General features: G+C 43.3%; 1 protein-coding gene across 1 annotated transcript; it reads right to left on the bottom strand.

The window, feature by feature from the left end:
• Positions 1-299: 299 nt before the first annotated feature.
• LOC137255697 (uncharacterized) lies at positions 300-21,752 on the bottom strand. Its single transcript, XM_067793187.1, has 14 exons — positions 21,321-21,752; positions 12,394-12,541; positions 10,089-10,219; positions 9,412-9,547; positions 9,053-9,148; positions 8,544-8,674; positions 7,237-7,334; positions 6,906-6,990; positions 6,405-6,476; positions 5,797-5,892; positions 4,853-5,011; positions 2,471-2,566; positions 2,201-2,303; positions 300-591 (listed from the first exon to the last, which is right to left on the bottom strand). Exons 1-14 carry the CDS (start codon positions 21,558-21,560, stop codon positions 542-544), a joined length of 1,641 nt encoding a protein of 546 aa, XP_067649288.1. The 5' UTR covers positions 21,561-21,752; the 3' UTR covers positions 300-541.
• Positions 21,753-26,118: the final 4,366 nt, after the last annotated feature.

Below are 26,118 nucleotides of genomic sequence, written 5' to 3'. Positions count from 1 at the left end.
ATCAGACTTTCAGGGGTTGTTGAGAATGGAGGCGGATTCCCGCGATATTAACCAGCTTGCCGTGCCGTGGTAGGTAATGTGATGGACAGAAGGGCGCTTTTAGATAATTCATCAAATAAAGTTATTTGACGTTCAACAACTTACGAAAAACCCAGTCAGCTGTCCCTAGTGTATTATATAAACGAACTTGAAATGGAACGGACAGATATGACACTTTTCATCTTCATTGTGTATGTTGTTTGTTGTTTACCTGTTTTTTGTAGCATAAACATCAGCAGCTGTCAGAAAGAAACAAGGAATGGCCAAGAAGCGAGCCTTTATTAAAGTGTTGCAAAACTTAGAAGAAGCTTAGTAAATATAAAATTGCAGTTCATTATGTGCAGAATAGTAACTAACACTTGTCACTTTAGCATAGTTGACAATCATGCTTGACGGGCACATTTCACCAATCAACGATAGGCCAGCTTCAAGTCTTAACTGATTTGTAAAGTCTGTACGTCGTCTGGGAGGACAGTGAAAACAACATAAAGGATGTGTACTTTTACTTGGTCATCTTCTCATTTTGGACAGGGTCTTCCATCTGAGTGGTTCCTGAAGATAGATAACATTCGTTCATGTTGTTTCTACACACGGTGTGTTTTTCATGTGACATTTAAGTTGGAAGCAGAGGAATACTCGTTTGACTGTGCGTGTGTGTTGGTTGATGTCAGGGGTTTGGGGTACAATATGATGATGTGTGGTGGTGTTGTGTGTGGTGGTGTTGTGCGTGGTGGTGATGTGTGTAGTAGTGTTGTGGGTAGCGGTGTTGTGTGGTGGTGTTGTGTGGCGGTGTTGTGTGTGGTGGTGTGTGTGGTGGTGATGTGTGTAGTAGTGCTGTGGGTAGCGGTGTTGTGTGGCGGTGTTGTGTGTGGTGGTGTTGTGTGTGGTGATGTGTGTGGTGGTGATGTGTGTAGTAGTGCTGTGGGTAGCGGTGTTGTGTGGCGGTGTTGTGTGTGGTGGTGTTGTGTGTGGTGATGTGTGTGGTGGTGATGTATGTAGGAGTGGTGTGCGTGGTGTTGTGTGTAGCGGTGTTGTTTGTGGTGGTGTTGTTTGTAGCGGTGTTGTCTGTGGTGGTGTGTGTAGCGGTGTTGTGTACTGTGTTGTGCGCGGTGTTGTGTGTGGCGGTGGTGAGTGTAGCAGTGTGTTTGTGGTGGTGTTGTGTGTAGCGGTGTTGTAGGTTGTAGTGGTGTTGTGTGTGGTGGTGTTGTGTAGTAGTACTGTGTGTGGTAGTGTTGTGTGTGGTGGTGTTGTGTGTGATGGTGTGTGTAACGGTGTTGTGTGTAATGGTGATGTGTTTAGTGGTGTTGCATCTAGTAGTGGTGGCGTGTTGTGTGTAGTGGGGTTGTGCGTGGTGTGCGTAGTGTTGTGTGTGGTGGTGTTGTGTGTTGTAGTGGGGTTGTGCGTGATGGAGTATTTAACGGTGTTATGTGTAATGGTGATGTGTTTAGTGTTGTTGCGTGTAGTGGTGGCGTGTGCAGTGGAGGCTTGTGCAGTGGAGGCGTGTGTAGTGGTGGCGTGTGTAGTGGAGGCGTGTGTAGTGGAGGCGTGTGTAGTGGTGGCATGTGTATTGGTGGCGTGTGTAGTGGAGGCGTGTGTAGTGGAGGCGTGTGTAGTGGAGGCGTGTGTAGTGGAGGCATGTGTATTGGTGGCGTGTGTAGTGGTGGCGTGTGTAGTGGAGGCGTGTGTAGTGGCGGTGTGTGTAGTGGTGGCGTGTGTAGTGGTGGCGTGTGTAGTGGTGGTGTGTGTAGTGGAGGCGTGTGTAGTGGTGGTGTGTGTAGTGGAGGCGTGTGTAGTGGTGGCATGTGTAGTGGTGGCGTGTGTAGTGGATGCGTGTGTAGTGGAGGTGTGTGTAGTGGAGGCGAGTGTAGTGGTGGCGTGTGTAGTGGTGGCGTGTGTAGTGGTGGCGTGTGTAGTGGAGGCGTGTGTAGTGGAGGCGTGTGTAGTGGAGGCGTGTGTAGTGGTGGCGTGTGTAGTGGAGGCGTGTGTAGTGGAGGCGTGTGTAGTGGTGGCGTGTGTAGTGGTGGCGTGTGTAGTGGATGCGTGTGTAGTGGTGGCGTGTGTAGTGGAGGCGCGTGTAGTGGTGGTGTGTATAGTGGAGCCGTGTGTATTGGTGGTGTCTGTAGTGGAGGCGTGTGTTGTGGTGTTGTGTGTATGGACATACTTTCCCCTTCACTGCCGGCAGTTTTGTCCTTGTCTTCTCTGGGTTGCAGATTGTTATCAGCAATGTAACGTTGCAAGAAGGCTCGGCAGGCGTTGTATCCTCGCTGCAAAGACATCATTATTTTGTGTCTACCATTTATCCTGTTAAAGCAGCCCCTTCACAGCAATGGTATATTAATTATGAGTATCAATCAAGCCTATGTTTTTTCCTTTGGGGTAGCAAGGATCCTCACTCTGTCCGTATCATTTCTGCATGTAGATAAACGCTTACCATAACACAGAACTCCTTGTCAGCGTCCTCCAGGTGGAAGTCTGTGGTGGAGACGTATCCTGTGTTGATGCCAACAGTCCTGTCAATGTCACTCGGCTGTTGAGCAAATTAGTATTATTCATTCATTTAAAAATGAAAAAAAACGAAAAAAGACAATAGTTACTTGTAATACTTTCAGCTGCTCAGCAGTTAGCCTCTATTTCCTTTATGTAAAACAAATACCTACGCTATCTGTCGTGTGTTATATTTCGTCAGACAACTGACAAAAATGATGTACCTTTTTTCACTGTGTTTGAGAAGGTTGCCGGCAATATTATATAACGGTATGCCAATCAGTTCGGGAGATCGGGTTATTATTAACATGGAGGCTTTTCATGACAGAATTTCACCACTCGTCTTCTTATGCACATATTTATTTATCGGGTGGTCCTCTGGTGATGCGTGTCAAGAGTCATGATAAAAGCAAGGAATTTCACACCTTTTTTAAGGGTGCCAAGGGTGTTGGACAGAATCTGAAATTTGAGGTTCATTTTGTTGATGGTGATGTACTGCTGGACGGGGTAAATCAGTTGAAGTCCGTCAACAAGTCTGGCCAGAGTCGGTCATTTGTACATGTGGAGAAGTCACTCTTTATTGTGAAACTGAAAGCTTTCTTTTTGCTGCTCGGGCCACACGTAATCTCCATAATGTGATTCTTAAAGAAAGTATCAATATGAAATGCCGACTTTGCACTTGCCAGTGGATGCCCTTCTTTGGCACAAATAGCATATCTTAAACGACATGATGGCGTGACTCTTTGCTTATAGTAACGTCTCAGCCATGCCTGTTGCTCCGAGGTCCATTCATGCTACCACCCTGTACATGTCCAGGGAGGCATGGAAAATGATGCTTTCAAACGTCTGTGGAATAGACCCATATACAGACTCAGAAAATATCCAGCCAACAAACCTGATCTTGTCCTTTTTGAAAAAGCCAATGAATTTCTGTCCCTTTTGACACCAATGTGATTGGTAAGATTCAGGAAAAGCATGACATGTCTCACTTGCATCCCAAGTACACTGTCGTCAGGCTCCCCACTGGTCTCGGGTTCCTTTGGATTGGTACCTCCTGATCTCTTGGCGCAGATCAGGTCAGTGCCCGGGTTCTCCACCGGGAGCACAGTCCCTCTGGCACTCTGGGGAATGCAGAAGGCTGCAGTTTTGAGGGTCTACATTTTCGTTCGTGGTGGGTTCCTGGGATACGTCCCTGGGAGAAGTCTCATTCGCTGTTTGGGCTGTATGTAGAGGGGGGTAAATGCCCTGAGCTGACGATGAACCTTACCAGCCCAAATGTGCCAGGATCACTCGAACACTCTCGCCTCCATTTTAATTTTAATTTTATATAAGTACATTTATAATGAACCAAACTCAATACACCATGTGAAAGCTCATAGCGATAACAATCCTGACTATTATTATCCCGGATAACCCAACCTGCTAGTGGGGAGCTAGGTTATTAGTACATGACTTAACCCGCCGGGTCAGAAACACCTTTGAACAAACTCACTTGCCCCAGGTGGGACCACATGTATCACAATTGTTTTTTTTGTTTTCTTTTGTAGGGTAGAAGCAGCGATCGAAATAATCGCCGGACCGGCAGGTTCTTACACATAACTTCACGTTAGGAAATCATCAACGACCTTTCGTTTTAAGATAAATTACATTTTCACTTCCTGAAATTTCAGCCCCAGTCTGTAACAAAGGTTATAACTTCTCTCTGCGCCGGTGGGATGGCGTAGTGGTTAAAGCGTCCGCTCGTCACGCCGAAGCCCCGGGTCCGATGCCCCACTTGGGTACAATGTGTGAGGCCCATTTTCTGGTGTCCCCCGCCGTGATATCGCTGGAATATTGCTAAAAGCGGCGTAAAACCAAACTCACTCAATCACTCTCTGCGCCGTAGACTTCGCTAATTCATTTTGTAGAAACAGTCTGAAACTGTGAATAAGATGTAGCTTTTTTTGTTTGTTTGACAAAATGGGCTTGCAGACTTCATCCAGATTTTAAAGCCTGCAGGCCCTGAAGACCAAATGGCAAATTAACTCTGGGGAGGAGCGAAGGACACCAAACAAGTTGTTTCTAAGGATAGTCAAGACTGAGTAACGCCGACGATCAATATTTTTAAGCGACATCACTGCATGTGGGCTTAATGTGGGAGGAAATCCCGGAGTAATCGTCGTCTCAGAAAAGCACAAAGAACTAATAGTGTACCGCTAATGATCATCTGCATTATTGTGTTTACACATCAGCATTATAATGATAACCCTCTGACATTTAAATAAACGTAAGGACGTTTTCTGAAGCATTGATATGACACCGACCCCCATCTCCCCACTCCCAGCCGTACCTTTGTATTCAACTTCCTAACGTTCAGGAGAAGCGTATCTGTGATACTGTTAACAAAGCTCGGTAAACTGTTTACAACGTTTCTCCTGATGCCAAGTGATCGCTGCCGAATGTTGATGCCATGACCCTCCATAAAACTGACGAGTTCACTGTAATGAATCTGAAAAATAAACAATCCGTATTGTCACACTTAATATTGTTTGTTTATTAGTTTTAACGCCACGCCTCGCAATATCCCAACTAAATGACGCCATTCTGTGAAATAATGAAGTCTGGACCAGACAATCAAGTGATTAACATCATTACCATCGATCTGCGGAAATGGAATACGATGAAATCAACTAAGCAATTGTAGCCCGGATGTACGGTTCTTTGTTCTTGTTATCAATCACTATTTTGGAGAAAATTCTTCAAGCGTGTCTACAAGCCGCTGTGTAACCGGGATAAGTTTGTGGGATAAGTTGTCATGCAGCTCTAACATCTACATGGTAGATATGTGCTTCGATGACTGGTTTAAAGCCAAAGGAGCACAAGGTGCTAACCTCAGGTCGTTGTTCAGCAACGATAGTCAAATACACATTGTGATATGAACAGATGCATTTCACCTCCTTTTGGTATGATAGTTTCTCATTTTCTTCTCTTTGGTGTCATGCCTTTGGTGTCCCCAACACCTGCCAACTTGTCGACTTTTCTGTATCCACCACTGTCATTAGGTTAGAATTGGTCTTCAGTAACCCATCCTTGTCGTGAAAAGCGACAATGGGATCGAGTGTTCAGGCACATGTTATCGTATCCCAATTGTGTAGATCTAAGCTCATGTGGTTGACCACTGGATTATCTGATCCAGACTCGATTAATCAAAGACCGCCACCATATAGCTGGAATATTGCTAAGTGTGACGTTAAACAACAAACCAATCAACCAACAATTACAGTCCATGTTTACCTCCCCTGTGCCATCTTGGTCCAAAATATGAAACACTTCTTCTGGACTCACACCTTCCCCGAACAGAATTTGGGCCTGGTCTGTCGTGAATGAACCCTGGAACCAGTAATAACATAAATCGAACTTCACATTGCAATGTATGAGTTCAACTCACCATTATGATAATTATCTTTTTAAGAAAGAATATCTTAAGACAATAAGCCAGTATGGTGTTGTGCAATATTCAAGCAAGATTCGACGCGAACAATGGGCTCCAGGCCCTGGCAATCACGCTCGTGTCTTTAACCACGACATGGACCTTTGCCTCCACAGTGAAGTGAGACAGAATGTGTTGTATGGAAAGTTACTGAGTGAGTGATTTATTTTACTTTGTTTTAAGCAATATTCCAACAATTTCACAGCGCGTGAGACCAGAAATATTGCACCCTTGAGGGCAATCGAACCAAGGTCTTTGGCGTGACGAGCGATACCAACAGGCTATCCCACCGTCCCCAGTTTACAGACTAAAGTTCTATGACGTGAGCCTAAACAGTGTGTGGACGCCACTGTATGTGTCTTTCAGAGTAAACCTAAAAACTACACAGAGGTAACAAAACTACATGACGTACAGCTTTCATGGCGTTTTCCAACTCCTTCCGGGAAATGATCTTGTCCCTATTCATGTTACACTGGTCAATGGCCTGAAACACAAGAATCAGTTGAATGTCGTACTTAGTCAGGTTTATGGATCTGAATCAGTTGTTGGCAACATACTGGATTCAGTAGTAGTTTACGGGTCTGATTCAGCTATTGCATACATGTAGTACATTGTTACGGGTCCGATTCAGCTGTTGCTTACATGTGGTATATAGTTGTTGGTTACGGGTCCGATTCAGCTGTTGCATACATGTAGTATATAGATGTTTGTTACGGGTCTCATTCAGCTGTCGCTTACATATAGGAATATGTATAGATCAAGGTGTAACATTCACGCGTAGCTAACACATTGGATTCAATGGTTGAGGAGGTGGATGTCTAGAATTCGCATTCATATCAAAATGGCGGTGTGGAACCTGTGTCCCTGTCATTTACAGTGGAACGTTTCAACTTCAAACACAAACACAATTTACCTTTAAGAACGAATTCATCGCATCTGTTATCTTCTGGTTGATTCTTCTTGCTTTCATCATGTCCTCTTTTTCCTCTAACCAATTCCTACAACAAAAATGCATACAGTTAGTGATGAAGGAATTAGAGGTAGTGACAGACAAAGCCATGCATGTGCATGCAATAAAGATGGCTGGTCGTTTGAAACGATCAGGACCTCACCAGTGCATTTAGTGAGTTTAGTTTGACGCTGCTTTCAAAACTAAATCCACTCCCTCGCTCACTCTTTATATTTGATACCAATGATTAGGAAACAAACGAGGTTCGTGGTGTCTATTTCTGTGACCGACTAACTTGTATAGTTTCGTCTCCACATTTGGTTTGGCCGGCTGGACAACATTGACCTTCCTTTCGAGACTTTGCCTCAGATAGTCTCTCTCATTGTCCGTGTACTGTGGAAACAGAAATAAAGTTCAACACAGGCTGCACTGTTCGTAAAGATAGCACAGTGTCTGATGCTGTTGTGTATATTTGTCACAGTAGTCTCTCTTCTCAAGCAGAACAGAGAAGGCAAATGAAATCATTGCCATTTCTCTATTTTTTGTTTACGGCATTTTAGAACCATCTCAAACATTAAAAAGTTTTGCTTTCATATTTTTTTCTGGCCGAATGACATCGATCATAATGGATCCGAGACGTGTGAAAAGGCGGAGAAAGGGGGATAACTCATCCTTTAAAATAAAATTCAGAAATAAAAAACCAAAGCTCTTTCTCCAATTTTGGATACAACCTGAACGTTAAACACAGATGGTAAGTATTTCTCACGCAGTATATGTTATTTGATGTGATATATTTCGATGCTCCTGTATTAAAAACTGTTCATCACAAAACTGCCTTACAGCATGATATAGGTAATACAATGCACCCTCATATACTGCTCCAGGTTACAATGCCACTCTAGCTATAATGCAATCTATTTTTGAGAACAGATTTTCCAGCCATTCACGGCTCATTACAGGAAACATCAACTGATTCACCTTGTTGATTATAAATTGCCTCTAACTGTAGTACCTGGATATATAGGGCCGTCTCCTATTTTCGCGGGTTTCCTATTCTCGCGATAAACACATTTTCTGCCGAGATCGCCGATGCGTGATGTTAACATCATTGACCGCTAACTAGGAAGTGGCCCAAGTCTGTGAATTATCAAAATTTTGCAGTGTAACGAATATTAATAGTTTTGACCAACTTGGAAAATCGTAACTTTTCCCCGCCCTTTCCGACAGGACTCCCTTCCTTACACCTAATAACGTTACTTTCTCGTTATGCCGGGAGACGCCTCGAAAAGTCAGCGGCGGACGACCATGTTTTTCATCGAGCTCAAGTGGGATAATACACCAGATGGATCAAGCAGGAGATAGATGCAGATGTAAGTGGGGGAATCTCTTCATTTAAAAACAATAAGCATACATGATACGAAAAGAACTGTATTCTTTTTCAGCCGATATCCGTAAGTGCCGTGGGAATAGGAGACGCCAGTATAACACCGCCCTGGATATAATGTCACAGCTTCTCGTAGACGAACATTGTAACCAGGAGATGCTACACGTGTGCTAAACGTCATATGTATGCAATTTGGCTGTATATGGCGCAGTACTTACTAACAGAAAGCCAAGTGTTTTGTTAGAGCTGCTGGTCTGGTTGAACCTGTCTTCAAACAGTGTTGGGAGGTCTTCCAGAGGTTGGAGTCGTGCGATGAAGTTGTCCGATTTATCCATTGACAGGAACCAACCTGTGGGACATTTCCAAATGTTAGATCATGTCTGCTCTCCAGAAGAAATGTCTCATCTTATTGAACCAAATGCAGATGTTCTATTACGCGTAGAACATAATATCTCCTTCTTACTTCTTAGTATCTCCTCCGTAAGACTTACAACATCCTTCGCAGTTCTTAATATCTCCTCCGTAGGACTTATCATCTCCTACGTAGGACTCAACATAAAGGACTTACTACCTCCTCCGTATGATGAGGGGGAGGGGTGTGAGGGGGATGGGGTGTGTATGAGGGGTGGTGTACAGTATAGTACTTCAGGATGTTGCCAGTTTGGAAGGACGTAAGTTAATATGTCATAAATATCCCCACGTGTCGTAATAAAGCAACAATCCTAACCATCAAAACAGTGTACTGGGTAGTTACAGAGAGTTCCGCCATCAATGTACGTGTCCTCCAATCCGTGCTGGTTGTATGCTACAGGTGTAAATAGTCCTGTGAACAGAAACAGACAGATGTACAAATATTCCTATCCCCGGAGTCGTTGAGTGTGATTTTACGGCTGTTTTAGCGATAACATTCCACCATCATTCCAATGGGAGAGATGACCTTCACGCGTTGTGCAAATGTGGGGAATTGAACCCCGGTCTTTAGCGCAACGAGCAAGAGCATTAAACACTAAGCTACCCCTGGCCTCGGTAACAAAATGTAAGACTTAATCACTCTAGCTGACAGCATAAAACACATCAAAGGCCTACCTGGGAGAGACATTGACATGCGCACTGCGACCCTGACGGGCATATCCGGTGTAGTTTTGGGGTGACAGTATTCTTCTGTCATGAGGTTCAAGTTGGTGACGACCACACACAGCTCGCGACCATATTTCTTCCGTATCTAAAGTGTCGGGTGGGTTCAGTAAAACATGCATGATAACATGGTAACAATCTATTCCATCCGGGATAGAATTGGTAATTAGAACATCCTGAGTTCTGATGAACAGAAATAGTTGACAAACGAAAGTTTGTTCTTCTAGCGGGTAAAGAGCGTGGTGTTGTACTATGAAATCTGAGCACTATGGTGATATGCGCTCCCACACCTCAACTGAGACATTTACTACAATTGCGCGATGAATATTAGCAGAATACTACTATCTGAGATATTCTAGCGAAAACAAACACCACCGAATCGAACCTTAAACGTTCCGCCTCGTCATAGAACATACTGACTCTTAACCGAAGAACTTGCAACAAGAATTACAATAAATGATAATCAAAACATTATTCAGACAATATTGTCGTTATCAAGTTTTGTTTTCGTTTTTCCCGACCGACCCATGTACAGAATTTGATGGCTTCGTAAAACACATAAAAAACTTCTGCCCTTCGTGACAGTTTTGATGAATATGCATTAGGTATGGTAAATAACAATGTTCGACCTGCTCAAACGTGATGTCTTCAGACCCCGTCTTTCGTCGTAAGATTTCGCCAAACCATTCGTAGATCCTATTTCCTGGGTGCCAGCCAAATCTCTTGAACAGGTTCCGTATACCGCCAAAGAATCCCCCGTCTGCAAAAACAAAACCGATTTTTACAGCACGTCCAAACAGACAAAAAAAAAGGACTTTGGGTAGAGATAAAGGTTATTTGTAAATGGTGACTGACATATGCCAAATACGAGATAATGATATGCAGAAAACAACTCATCAAAGCCCTTCCTTCCGAGATGTCTAGCGAGACTAGGAATTGTGTCGGTGACGTTGTGGTTAAACCAGACACGTTGCCGATGAAAGCAGTTGAGACTCTGGAATTAAGTTTACAATCACCATCCAGTTGTCCTAATCCACTCAAACAAAACTGATCTTAGCGCGACTGTATGACGCCATGGATTTAAGTAGGGCTGAAACGGGTAGCCAGGTACTCGAGTACAAAGCGGGTAGGAACATTACTCGAGTAGTGACATTCTACGCGAGTACACGTCCAAGGAGAGTTATCTACCCTACTCTCTCACTCGAAGTGTAGTTGTGTCACGATCAACGACTAGTAGGTCATGCTAACCAGTTTCATAATGAATCATATTACATGGTGTTGATAAGGTAAGGACCGGTCCATTATCTATTTCTTATTCATTGGTCTTCAAATAAAACGTACGCATAGCAAAACAACCCTTGGGATGTGAGAGGGAATAATTAGTTTTGAAAATAACACATGTCAGTAGCTAAATTGTCGTACCCGAAACGAAGGCGTAGCTACTGTTCAAAACACCAGGAAAACGGAACTTCTAAATTCTAGTTTTGAAAACTCGGAACCTTCTTGAAGACTAGATCGCTGCGCGATCTTGTCTCACGGGCTTCGCAGTTTCGAAGACGAGTGCTCGAGAACTAATGAGTACTTCAACGTGAGTACACGAATACTGTCAGCTATTACCCGTTTCAGCCCTAGATTTAAGATCGCGATCTCAACTGAGCTCGAACCTATCACAGGTGGAGATACGAATTTCATAAACTCGACCTTTCGTCTACAATGCCTTCAAGAGCACATAATGTGTAGAACGATTTCATGTGCTTAAGTTAAGAACGATCTTATGTGCTTAAGTTTGGTCCGGATCAATCGTAAGTTTCCGTTGCAGCTTACTATGATCTTAGCCCGCGATCGTTTTGTGCAAGTGCTTGGCGATTGTAGTGGAAGCCTAGGATCTCGATATCAGGAATTATCAGGAAGTGTAGCGCTATGATTGCTCTGTACTACTACAAATGGGCCGGGGCCACTGTTGTTGTGCAGGACATGTTCACTACCATCCTCAGTATCTCCAGGGTATACTCTCCCAGAATTCTCCTCTATAGGCCGGATGCATCTACGGGGATCTACGATAATGTTGTTACCTCCCTTTGCGGGCTGTGCATTCTCACGATCTTATGTGCTTACCAATCGTAAGTTTCCGTTGCAGCTTACTATGATCTTAGCCCGCGATCGTTTTGTGCAAGTGCTTGGCGATTGTAGTGGAAGCCTAGGATCTCGATAGCAGGAATCTTCAGGAAGTGTAGCGCTATGATTGCTCTGTACTACTACAAGTGGGCCGGGGCCACTGTTGTTGTGCAGGACATGTTCACTACCATCCTCAATATCTCCAGGGTATACTCTCCCAGTAGTACTCTCCACTATACGCCGAATGCGGGCTGTGCATTCTCACAGTAAGCTGTCGTTACAACCGAGCTTGCCAGTGTCAACAAAGATAGCGGTCGCAGCTGTGAAGGTTTGTTCGCAGTGCGACTCAGATTTTGGGGAAATCGTACTGACAAACTGACATGTCCGAAACTTTGTAAACATATATGCAAGAACTCCTTTTACCTGTTTTAGAAAACCTCTGCATGGCTTGTGTTGCCATGTTTGATCGGTTAGATAATTTGAAAAGCGAAAGTGAGTTGTGATTGCTACGCTCAACTTCCCAGTTTAAAGGTTTCCTTCTTGTCTAATGCTCAGACTTTGAGCGACTGTGAAAAGTAGACATATGTGACCAGTGTGAGTGAGAGGGTTTACCTTTACGCAGCTTTTAGCAATATCCCAGCAATATCACGACGGGAGACACCAGCTTCACAATCGAACCAGGATCTTCGGTGTCACGAAGCTGTAACCATTAGGCTACCCCACCGTCCAGGTAGAGATGGACAGTCATCAGGCTTATGTATCCTGGTCACATGAGGACAAAGTTCACTTTTACTCTTAAAAATTACAAAACCACCTTACCACGTAACAGTTCGTTCCAATCCTCTCCCAAGTAGGACTGCATTTCACTCGAGTCGCAACCGACGGCAAGTAGAACCGCCTGTATGGCTCCAGCACTGGCTCCGGCCAGACGTACGATCTTAGGCAAAACTCCAATTTCTTCCAGATACTGTAATGAAAACCATTCTATCCCTATACATGTTTGTATGGTTGTGGAAGGCATGTTGAGTGAGTTTAGTTTTACACCGTATTTAGCAATATTCCAGCAATATCACGGGTGGGGGGACACCAGAAATGGGTTTCACACATTGACGAAACAAGATAAGGTTTAACATTTCGGAATCATTTACTGGTGTTCGTGAAAGAATATAAACGAAAGTATATAATGTACATAAATTGAGGGCATTGCCAGAGAGTTGCAATATTTTTGCAACACATAATCTGACCCTCGATCTAATGTCTGTTTCCTTCTTGTATACCAGGTCAGAAGGAATTCTGAAGACCTCTAACTCTGTACTATAAACTGCCTCTATTACCGACCGAAATTTGTATAGAAACACAAAGTAACGTTGAAACGCACGAGAGTGGACCGCTGAAAAACAGAGACGAGACCGCCATGCACTACCAGCAGTATCACCCGTCTACAAAATTCACAGGCGGTAAGCACGAAATGCCCCTCAGCAGTAACACCCGTCTACAAGATTACAAGTGTTAAGCACGCCATGCACTACCAACAATACTGTCCGTCTACAAGATTTACAATCGGTAAGCACGAAATGACCCACAGCAATACTGTCCGTCTACAAGATTTACAATCGGTAAGCACGAAATGACCCACAGCAATACTGTCCGTCTACAAGATTTACAATCGGTAAGCACGAAATGACCCACAGCAATACTGTCCGTCTACAAGATTTACAATCGGTAAGCACGAAATGACCCACAGCAATACTGTCCGTCTACAAGATTTACAAATGTTGAGCACGCCATGAACTACCATCAGCAGGAAGATTTACAAGTGTTAAGCACGCCATGCACTACCAACAGTTCTACCCGTCTACAAAATTTACAAGTGTTAAGCACGCCATGCACTACCAACAGTTCTACCCGTCTACAAAATTTACAAGTGTTAAGCACGCCATGCACTACCAACAGTTCTACCCGTCTACAAAATTTACAAGTGTTAAGCACGATATGCACTACCAACAGTTCTACCCGTCTACAAAATTTACAAGTGTGGAGCACGCCATGCACTACCAACAGTTCTACCCGTCTACAAAATTTACAAGTGTTAAGCACGCCATGCACTACCAACAGTTCTACCCGTCTACAAAATTTACAAGTGTGGAGCACGATATGCACTACCAACAGTTCTACCCGTCTACAAAATTTACAAGTGTGGAGCACGCCATGCACTACCAACAGTTCTACCCGTCTACAAAATTTACAAGTGTGGAGCACGCCATGCACTACCAACAGTTCTACCCGTCTACAAGATTTACAAGTGTGGAGCACGATATGCACTACCAACAGTTCTACCCGTCTACAAAATTTACAAGTGTTAAGCACGATATGCACTACCAACAGTTCTACCCGTCTACAAAATTTACAAGTGTTAAGCACGATATGCACTACCAACAGTACTACCCGTCTACAAAATTTACAAGTGTGGAGCACGCCATGCACTACCAACAGTTCTACCCGTCTACAAAATTTACAAGTGTGGAGCACGATATGCACTACCAACAGTTCTACCCGTCTACAAAATTTACAAGTGTGGAGCACGCCATGCACTACCAACAGTTCTACCCGTCTACAAAATTTACAAGTGTGGAGCACGATATGCACTACCAACAGTTCTACCCGTCTACAAAATTTACAAGTGTGGAGCACGCCATGCACTACCAACAGTTCTACCCGTCTACAAAATTTACAAGTGTTAAGCACGATATGCACTACCAACAGTTCTACCCGTCTACAAAATTTACAAGTGTGGAGCACGCCATGCACTACCAACAGTTCTACCCGTCTACAAAATTTACAAGTGTTAAGCACGATATGCACTACCAACAGTTCTACCCGTCTACAAAATTTACAAGTGTGGAGCACGCCATGCACTACCAACAGTACTACCCATCTACAATAGTATTCAAATGGTAAGCACACCATGCTCTACCAGGAGTATACCACTCGTCTACAAAACTGACAAGTAGTGTACTTGCGGCCGTATTGCCCAGCTGTAGAACATAATATTTAGTATTTTGCTGAACAATGCTTTTTCAAAATAACGACAAGAGATATGACCCTCCCATGTTATTTGAAGCTTCTGTCTCCAGCAAGATCGACCTTGCTACATGTACTCCATGAGCATGGCGTTATGAATCGCTGTTGAATTATCACTGTCGCAGGTGTTAGCAAAGAGGTGGGTTTGTCCAGTTAAAACCACATCCACTGTCAAATGAATTTGTTCGCACTCTGGCAAAACAATCCTGAGCAGGAGTGCTCTTTAGAAACTTGGAAGGATCATGCTGAATTGTACCGCCAAAGTTGTGAATGTTGACACCAAAGACTAGATCTGCAGGAATATTGTCCCATATGAATGGATAATTGACTAATAATTGGAAGGTTGAAGTCATCCCCTTTGTCGTACAGTTTTGGGAAAAAGCTTTGTCACTCTCTTTTGTAAAGATATAAGTATGAAACAGGGATGTCACTTGCCTCCTTCATTTCGGGTGGCGCAAATAAGTAAAATCAAATGGTTTTTAGACAATTGTTGAACGATTATGCTTGATTTAAACTCCGTGTGGAATTTGCAGTGTGTTGTTATCGTCAGCCTGAGCAGGAATTCCGGTGCAAGTGCACCGGAAGGCCTAAATCAGGGGGCAAGAGACGTAGGGTGCCGTCATTTAACGGCCGTCTGGGCTCTGACCATGCACGGCCCATTCCCATGTTGCACATCGACGTAAAGCTGGTTTCCAGGGCTATCTGGCGAAGTCATCAGAAATGACCTGTCGTCGACAGGTTCGACGTCGGGACGCTTTTAAATCCGATGTAACTCGATTTTTGGCAACTTTTCACGCTACGGGTACTTGTCATGTTTCGTACAACGACCCCAGGGTTTTGATTTTACTCTGGATCGGAAGCCCTGTGTCTTGGCTTTCACGTCATGTGCGACACATGCGGGTGCAGTCATGTTTTCCCACCCAAAGCTAAGCCCCGTGCCAAAACAGCTCAGATTTGATATCACAAGGGTTTGATCTATGCATCCTGCGTTCACTAATTGTCTCCCCCCGGGAGACATACTGCACACATATCGTACATGAAAATTTGGCCACGTGCATGAAGCACCTGGGGGTATCACGGGGTCGACATGGGGTTGGGCGTCCACGCCCATTTCTCCATCTGTTATAGACATGTAATTTTACCAAGAAAAAAGCCTTACTCGGAGAGCATCTGAGTGAGTGAGTGAGTGAGTGATTACATACATACATACATACATACCTACACATACACTTACGAAGCCCATTAGCTTTTGGTGTCAGGTATACGCCATCCCTGGCTAGCAGCGCAGGTCCTCATGTGCTGGCTGTGTTCCCAAAGGGTGGCATCCAGACGGCGTCGCAACATCTTCTTCAAGCGCCGGTTCGCCTCCTCCACCTTCCGCTTGTAGGCAGAGACCGTCATGTTCCTTGGTTTTACCCTCGGAAACAGACTCCCTATCACCGCCCTGGAGCCTGGCCGTTTCCACCGAAGGTAGTCCAGCAGGTCTTCGACCAGGTCCCGAGGATCAGTACAGGCCGACACGTCGTTCTCTCCCACTTGAAAGAACACAATGCCCTGAAAAGCTGCATCAAGGGCATCCACCTCTGCTTTTATCCTAGCAACGGTCGCCCGTCCGATCCCACGCACGGTATTGAGGATGCCATGTGGAGGGGGACAGACTTGAACAAGTCGCCGCACGAAACTATGCCCCAGGATGGCAAAGTGCAGTGGCTTCAAAAAGTGCGCAGGCCATGACTTGAATGAAGTTAGTCTTCAAGAACGAATTCTGACAATGAGTTGTGTCAAATAATATCAGCACAAGTGCCGTGATGCTCGTATCTCACTGCTAAGTATATATAGCCTGGGTCATTGATAACTGTTTGTACTGAGCTCTGCATTGAACTCACAGGATCAATCGTTCATGGATTAAGACCTGTTGTTAGCTTAAGCCTGACACGACTCACTCTTCTCGTTCAGTTATGGGATAAAACAACGAATCAATGATTGGTGCTTTCAGTCGTAATTGCCGCCACTTCGGTTGGGTTCCATGTCTCACTCAGAAACTCACGGATTAGGCATTGCTATCAAAACATCAGAGCCAATAAGTGCTTCTGCAAACATGACACCAATCACGGCACAATTCCAGACAATGTAGTGATGTGATGTGATTGTGTTTGTCTTGTGTGAGGGTGACCTTTAGTAACACTAAGAATCTCAAAGGCAGTGTCTTCGCTTTCTCTCCAGCTGGAATTAAAGACAATACCAAGGCTACATTTCCATGCAACATCAAACAACTTCCATACAACATCAAACTATCGGCAAACATGGAAACACGGAGTGGAATTAAAGACAATACCAAGGCTACATTTCCATGCAACATCAAACAACTTCCATACAACATCAAACTATCGGCAAACATGGAAACCCGGTATTAAGGATCACACCAGCTGCAACTAAAGACAATGCCAAGGCTACATTTCCATACATCAAACAACTTCCATACAACATCAAACTATCGGCAAACATGGAAACCCGGTATTAAGGATCACACCAGCTGCAACTAAAGACAATACCAAGGCTACATTTCCATGCAACATCAAACAACTTCCATACAACATCAAACAATCGGCAAACATGGAAACACGGAGTACGGATCACACCAGCTGGAACTGAAGACAATACCAAGGCTACATTTCCATGCAACATCAAACAACTTCCATACAACATCAAACCATCGGCAAACATGGAAACGCGGTACTAAGGATCACACCAGCTGGAACTAAAGACAATGCCAAGGCTACATTTCCATACAACACCAAACAACTTCCATACAACATCAAACCATCGGCAAACATGGAAACCCGGTACTAAGGATCACATCAGCTGGAATTGAAGACAGCCAGTTTGTAGGCATTGAAAATATGTCACCTTCACCTGGTAACATATTGTCAATGCCTCGGCCGACCGACTGACTTTGTAGACCTTGATGCAAGTATAGCATTTCACTTGTGTCAAGGGTTACATCACCTACCCATTTGCACCTACTTTGTTTATTTCGCGCTTTTAGTTTTTATTAGTAGTGTTAGGTGTTTTTGTTTTGAGCTGGTAATGTTTGAGTTTCGTAGTCACCTTCACTCTGTTGGTATATTTTTCACGTTAATTCAATGTTTGTGGTTTGGGGTTAGTGTTTTAGGCGGCGTTACTTTTGTACTTTTAGTTTGGCATTTATCTCCAGTTTTACGTTCTGTCATTGTCAGTGTTTATTATTCAGTTATACGCACCGCGGTATTCATGGTTTTAGCTTTAAATTTATGTCATTTAGGTTTGGGTTAGCGGTTTAGTTTTAACATTCTCGGTATTGATGCTTGTAGCTTTAAGGTTATGTCATTTAGGTTAATTCGGAATGGGTTAGTGATTTAGTGTAGAGAGAAGGACGTAGACTTCCCGTTTTAATTTTATGTTATTTTAATTGGAGGTTAATGGTTTGGATTAGAAGGGAACAGTGTTAGGTTGTTCTTTTAATTTAGCATGCACCATGATAACCATAGCTCACGAATTATTGAATACCCATACAATTGCCGTACATAATGGACAGATACCTCAAATGTGTTAACACAAATGTATCATACAAATCATGAAACCTGGAAGCATACAACTTTCATTCCAAAGTCTTATTGCTGTAAGGCACACTTGAGTCGACGTAGGAAGGAGGTTGTGGTTCTTCACGGACTGCTGGCAGTTGAACTGCTACACGTGATGAACAACACACACTACACTTTACATCAACATGCATAACAAAAGGTCACAAAACGTCAATGTCCGTCTGGCATGTCATGCCGTCGCATCTACCCATCAAGTAGACACAAGCGTGGTCTGTGATGATGAAATTGCAGTGAAACGCATTCCCTTATATTACCACGTCGCGGTCAGACAACCAATGGAATGGTTTAGATGAAGTTCACGTGGCCAAGCCGGATGTTTCTACGGAGAAGGGTGAAACTGGAAATTGTCCATCTCCATTCCATGTGTGATGTCCATTTGGAGGGGCATGAGCATGCCAAAAGGTGTGAAGTGTCCATGCCAAAGAAATTTTATACACAAAGTTGAAGTCAGTGGGGCGACGAGGTTTAAAATCACAAAGTAGCGGCATGTCAAAAGGAAGTGACCCAAGCTGAGTGATTATAACCATAAGAGAGCAAGGCAAGTGACGAAATTACATTTGCTGATAAGTAGCATCTCCAGGGTACGGAGATGTGAACACAGACGAGTGATATACAGCTAATCAGGTAATAATTAAGTTTACAGGAAGGTAGAGAAGAACGCGTATATACAATCAGTCCATGCTGACAGATCTGAAAGAAGTTATGAAAATAATGATGACAAGGAGTTGCGACCGCAACAGAGTAATTAAGTGGCCAGTCAGAGGCGGCCTTTGTGATAAGTTACAGTTGTCAGAGCATGGCGCCATCTTGTCTATTTGATGCGCGTCGTTATATAATGGAACGTTTATTCGAATGCACAGTATACCTTGGCACATCCACATTTTCAAGGTATTACCGACCCCTTTTACACCTTTGATTTCTGATGCTGAAGTAACAGCTGAGGAAAGATGCGCGCCAGATCCCCATTTCTACCAGCCACACGCACAAGTACAGTTACATAATGTCGCGCATTGTCTGATTAAAAGACGTTCCTTGAATGCATATTATAACCTGGCATAGGCGCACTTTCAAGGGCTTTCAGATGCATTTAAAACATTAAATTTTGGATGATGGATCGTGAAATTATAGGTGCCGTAACACTGACGGGAGACGTGCGCCAGACCCCCGACTTTACCCGCCATTAGTGCAAGTGCAGTTGCATAATGACGCGCATGGCTTGACTGTCTGAGGTGACACGAATGCACGTCACACCAGGTACGCGCCAGATCCCCCGTGTTTTACCTACCAGTCGCACAAGAACAGTGACGTAATGATTATCTCATGTTCCTCGAATGTCCGTTATAATTTGGCAGGGCCGCACTTTCAAGGGCTTTCAGATGCATGTTAAACATTAAATTTTGGATGATGGATCGTGAAATTATAGCTGCCGTAACACTGACGGGAGACGCGCGCCGGATCCCCGACTACTGTACCCGCCATTAGCGCAAATGCATAATCTTACATAATGGCGCGCATTGCTTGACTCTCAGACGCGACTCGAATGCACATTACACCTTGGCAGAACCGCACTTTTAAGGGCCTTCCACCACAGTAAAAGTTTATATATTAAGACTACAGGCGTTGCTTTCATGGCTTTATTCCAATGCATTGCAACTTTAGCTCTGTCACGTATATTGATTCCTGTGTAGCGCGAATGTCTAATGTTGCACACCAGCATGTTACACATTTCGAGAATCCCACATGAATCACCTTGCAAATGCTTTATAGTTGTAAATATTAACGACGCCGGTATAGCCGGTGAACAGATTCATCTAAATTCCGCCAATCAATATCACCTGCGGTATTTGTTGCATTTCGCACATTAATACCCATATAGCTCCACCACTAAATGCGCAACGTGTGCGCGTTATACACTGTCTGACACACGCTTTAAATGGCTTTCAAATGCAGTATAGAAATGCATTTTCTGATGTGAATAGTAAGAGTGGTTGCCATTACATCATGACCGGACTATGGTGGCATGATGACTGCTGTGATATAGAAGAATTGAAGTTCAACAAAATTACACAAACCATCATGTCGGAGATTCAATCTGGACTGGTTACCAGGGGCAGCAATAGAATCACGTTTGCATTTTTGGAGAGAGCGTTGGATCGGGTTTCTAACCATGTATAACATGCATAGATATCACAAAGTTAAAGGCTTCCAAAATACAATGGCGTGAGCGACTTCCACCGGAGGCTGGGTGGAAGAAAAGTCTTCCACCGAGACATCTGTGGAAGAAATTCAGACGGCCTAAAATCACAGAAACCTTAATTGCTCGGCTGTAAATTTGCCAAAAAAAAGAAACGGAAAAATTCTACGTGACGCGCAAGGGTCCCGCTATCTAACGACATGCAGCATGCGCGTGTAAGGCGGCAAATGCAACTCCCAAGGGAGCCGTGCTGAAATAGGTGATACAATCTGGGTGGCAGCTTATCAAAATAAGGAGACCCGTGAACATACGGGTTAGTTATTATTAGTACCATGCCAATAATTTCAAAAATTGTCTTTCAAATTTATTCAAAAGACATTATTGTTTAAATATATGTCAAAATTGCACCGAAATTCTGTCACCTCTGAAAGTGAAAGGAATTCAGCAAACAAATTTTGTTTTTATGATAGATTCTTTCACATCCCCGACGTCGCTCTGGGCAGGTCACTCATTTTGCTCAACACTATCTGTGCACCCGTTCCTGAGCATATGTACTGACCGTAATATCTCTTTCTATAAAATCTGTATGGCATTGGCGGACGTTACCAGATCATCGACAAAAGATCAGAGTCAACAATCACCGTGCAACTTCTATCACCTAATAGTGATATGTGTATTTTAGCGTAGCATAGTTTTAGAGGGTTCTCCAGTAAAATCGTTAAAAGACTAATCCCCAGTAATAAGTATCGTGTATCGCAAATAGTATATAAAAATGACGTACATTTATGCCGACCCTTAACACAGTCCCATTTCACTCGAGTTTGTACTACCTTCACCGCTCCTACGTGCCCCAGTCCCTTAGCTCCACCTCCTTCGAAAGCCAGGTTTTCGAAAGGTAAATCGTATCTTCCAGGGTCGATTTTGTCAAAGGTACCAGCAGAGTCTACGCCATTCTGTAAGTCTTCTTCCTTCAGTACCGGTTCCAGCTGTTTTAGATGTTCAATATACTTGAGGCGTATCTTCTGAAGTTTACATTTTTCCGTTTCCTTTTGAGAGATCTGGTTCCCCATACTGGTCGAGTTCTAACTGCCAACTTGTAAGTATATTACAAAACTAGAGCTGAGAACGAAGACTAGACTAGACTGAGCTTGAGTTGAAACCCAGGAAAGAAGAACACTAGCCGTCAACGCCTGCTATGTTTCCGGTTAAAAGATCATCGAGCTACGGGTCACGGTGAGGCGGTGACAGGTGTTAAACTGCACATATGTATGCATGATCTTGTATGAGTCACCGTGCCAAATGTTTGTAAGTACTTGCAATATGAGGAGATTGCTCATACGGAGAAACCCATTAATTCGAAATGAGTACATGCAACACACATTAATACGGAGGCGAAGCAGGGCTAAGGTGAAAAATAATGATTTCACTGAGCAGGACTCACTCTTGTGAGTTCCACGTTGGACATATACGGAACAGCCAAACGTTTTAAATAGAAGACAAAAGCATGAACGTATACTTTCATGAGATTTCATTTTTTTCGAAACTTGCAAAATGCACCGTGGCTCTACTACGTTTCCGTACATTTGTCTTTTCATTTACTTGCAACAGAAACAAAAATATGGTGGAAGAAATGATAATAAATGCGCTGGTTTGTAATAAATCGGAAGCAATGAATCTATGAAGTCCACCAAGGCACATTCTTAGGGGTGAAAAATGAACATAGATTATTTGCGCACACAGGTTACTTTTCTACCAATAGATAATATTTCGATTGTGTTTGTAGTAGTTCTGAGGATGTTTTATCCTAAACCATTCTACACAAGACGTTTATAGTATTTTCAACCTATATATTTAATACCAGAATGTTGTACACATTCTACAAAGTCCGTGTACTTTTAATACCCATATATCAGCTTGTTTCCATAAACAGATCAAAGCTATAACAAAACTGAGACAAATCATTTCTGTCCAAAACTTTCTTTTATCAAAATATTACTAATAATAGGAGAACAGATGTATTCATGTGTCCAATACGCTGACAATAAGTCTCTATCATATTTATTGGTTTGAATCCAGGATACACCAATATGGGGAATCGAACCCGGGTCTTCGGCGTGACGAGTGAATGCTTGAACCACTTAGCTAACATTCTGCCTGAACAGGAACAAGAATACAACTGTACAAGACATTATTTGTCTAAAAGATTTGGTGAAATATGTTGGAAAAATGTGATAAAATTGGATGAATGCTGAAAAACGCTGCTATAGTATCAGACCCAAGTTCCACCTGCTGTCATTTGAGGGATACTTTCACACTCGTAACCAGGCCGCCCTAAGTAATTGAAGGAATTACAGCAAATTTAAAGAAATTGCATCTCAAATGTAAACAGCCCACTCGTGAAGCAATTGCAACCATATCGGCAATTTAGCGGTAATAACAGAAACACATCGGCCATATCGGAAGCAATGTCGGTAATACTTGAAACACGCTCGGCCATCATCGGAAATTTGTCGGCTCACTTCCGTGATTTGTCGGTCGCGAACGGAAACTCACGCAGCAAAACATGGCGTCGTTGGAAGGAGCCCCCGTCTCGGTGAGTTTTGTTTTTAGTTCCTACTATTACATTTTTATACTTATCCATCTTTGACCACCCGTGTTGAATGCGTTTAGGTAAGGTAAGTGTACTGCCTTCTTACATATCACGTTATATGCTCATTCCCAAGTTGAAAATATATATTAACTGGATATCAGTTATCTTGTCGCACAAATGGAGAAGGCTTTATTCTCTGAATGTTTTGAAAAACACTTTAATTTCAACCTGAACTGCGCGTGCGTCACGGCGTACAGGAAATCAGCAGGTCCGAGCCCTAGGTATGAGGGAGACTGGAATGGCCCAAATAAAAGTGGTCAGACTTTGAAACACGGTCTCATCTCTATGGAGACATTTTCAAAATAAATATGAACACGAGAGATTTGTCTCGGTCCACGCGTGACGTCACGCCAAGACAGCCACATTCGGCTGACCCACATAATGAATCGATTCCAGACTACAAGCTGGAATGCTTGTACCATTCCTGGCTTACGTCCAAACAGTTCCAGGACTGTAAGAAACCTAGTGAGGGAGCACAACATCCTGCGATGCTTCCAGGTTTGTTCCAGCGTCACTGACAGACACGTCGTGCCTGGTGCAGACTGCATCTACGGAACAGTCAGACATGACTGGCAAGGCGTTTTGTTCACTGACGAACTGACATTTCATCTGGACACGACAGATGGCAGGGCAACGGTGTACAGACGGCGAAGTGATCAGGATAGCTAACTGGTGCGCTGTTCTATCTGACCGGTATGCCATACAAGGATGACGCCAATGGTGACCATACCCAAAACTGAATTTGTGAAATGATATTTGTCCACCTGAGCGTGGATGATCTCTGGCTTGGCAGTTTCTTGCACACGTGCCCAGAGACGTGAAATCGTGGTCCTGTGCACACTGAAATGACGCGCTACTTCCTGACAGGTTTGACCAGCCTGCAGTCTCCCAATGGCTTTGTGTGCTAATTTTCAGGCATGCCTCTCCTGCGGCCCGTGCAGAATGCTTGATAGAATTTAAACCTTTTCAGGTGACTGTCTTAACGTGTGTACATTATAGCTTCGACCACTGGATGGTTTTGTTATGTGTGACACAGAAAAATGCATTTCCCATGATTGCCATCAACATCTGAAAGAAATGCACGTGCATTTCGATTTTTTGTCATGCATCAATGCCAAGAGATTTGGCAGTGTAAACTTTTAATTTGAGACATGTTGGAGCAGGATTATCATTTTAAAGACTCATTTACGCAAGGGTGCTGAACATTTTTGGTTCAGTATAGATTTAACTGCTCTGCCGCGCTTGAGACTGATGGAAAGTTAGTTGCTGTATGGTTCACAGAAATAATGAGTTCTGAATATGGGATTAAGACGCCAGTTGTGAACATACATGATACTGGATTTGTGAACTGACATTTGACGAAACCTACCTACCTACCTACCTACCTACCTACCTACCTACCTACCTACCTACCTACCTACCTACCTACCTATCTGTCTATCTGTAAAGCGCTATGTCCAGATTAAAGTGTTGTACGGCGCTTGTTGTATGCTTCACAGAAGTAATGAGTCTTAATTTGTGATTTGAATGAGTCCAGGTCTTGAGTTTAGATCTCAGATTTTGTGGAGTTCATTCCACAAATTGGTCTGGCAATTTGGAAACAATGACGGATGATGCGACTGGGGTCTTAGTGCAGGCAGGTGACAAAGAAACTGATGAGAGGATTGAAGTGATCTCCACCACAAGTGCGCGTCACGATGTCCAGTGTCAAATCCTACAGATTTCGATATCATTCTGCAAACATGCAGGTAAACGTTGATTAAAATACCTGCCACTGATCATGTTATTATCATTCTGCCTTTAAAAATGTCAAAACATCAGATAATGCACAGTTACTTTAGTTTCTAGTAATCTAGTATGTATGTAAGTTGACATCTGGGAATACAATATGAAAGCGCTGACCATAGCAGTAGACAGAGTGTTGATCAACACGCTGAAACAGTGGTCTACCTTTTCAAATAGGAATGGGGTGAAAAATAATCCCCACAGTACGGCGTGAATCCTTGTAACGTGGATGAGGAATGAGAACGTTTTGTATGCAAGAAATCAGATGCCATTTTTGAGGACATTTGAATTGCTGTAGGTAGGTAAGGTTTTAGGGCGACCTTGGGCCTTAAAAGACCTATATGCGCCCAACACTTAACAAACAGTTACATTCTTGTCCAGTTAAATTACGTCGTACTTATCCGTTTTGACGAGGAAGTCTAATACAGCTCTTTGTATGCAACCATACATTAAATTATCGCCAAGTATTGCGTTCAGCGTAAAAATAGTTTTGGTTTTATTAAGCACAATGTCTCTAAGAGCCTTGCGTGGGTTTTCCTGAGCTGGACATTCAATGAGGTAGTGCTGAACTGTTTCTGGGCAGTGTAAGTTACAGCTTTCACACATAGGAGAGATGTCTTTATCTAAAATGCTTTTATATGCCTTTAATCCACAGTGTCCTAGCCTGAGGCGAGTTAAAACAACTTCATCTCTGCGGCAACGCCTACGGATTTTAAAATGTTTGTTTACTGCAGGACAAATCGAGTACATGTGTCTACCTGTAGTTTCACTGTCCCATGTATTTTGCCAAGAGGCATTTATTGACGATGAAATGACAAACCAGTAATCTCTTGGAATGGGCTTAATTGATTGAATATCTGGCTGTGGTCTGTTGCAAGCCATCTTAGCAAGTGTGTCGACTACTTCGTTCCCAGCTACACCAACATGTGCAGGGATCCAAACAATATCACAGCTGATGTACATGGAGTTTAGAACAGTATCAAGATACAAGATGTCATATATAATGTCACTGCGTGGACCTTGGATACCTGATTGAATTGCTTGTATAGCTGATAACGAATCAGTAAGAATTATTGCTTCGTGCTCGTTATCTTTTACCCATTTTAAAGCTTGAAGTATAGCTGTCAATTCTGCTGCAAACACAGACAGATGATCAGTCAATCTAAATCTTTTAGATAAACCAAGATCAGGAA

The sequence above is a fragment of the Haliotis asinina genome, chromosome 11 (assembly GCF_037392515.1).
Source record: "Haliotis asinina isolate JCU_RB_2024 chromosome 11, JCU_Hal_asi_v2, whole genome shotgun sequence".
Lineage (NCBI taxonomy): Eukaryota > Metazoa > Mollusca > Gastropoda > Lepetellida > Haliotidae > Haliotis > Haliotis asinina.
The sequence above is the reverse complement of the archived record's forward strand: the minus strand, read 5'-3'. Positions and strand labels throughout refer to the sequence as shown.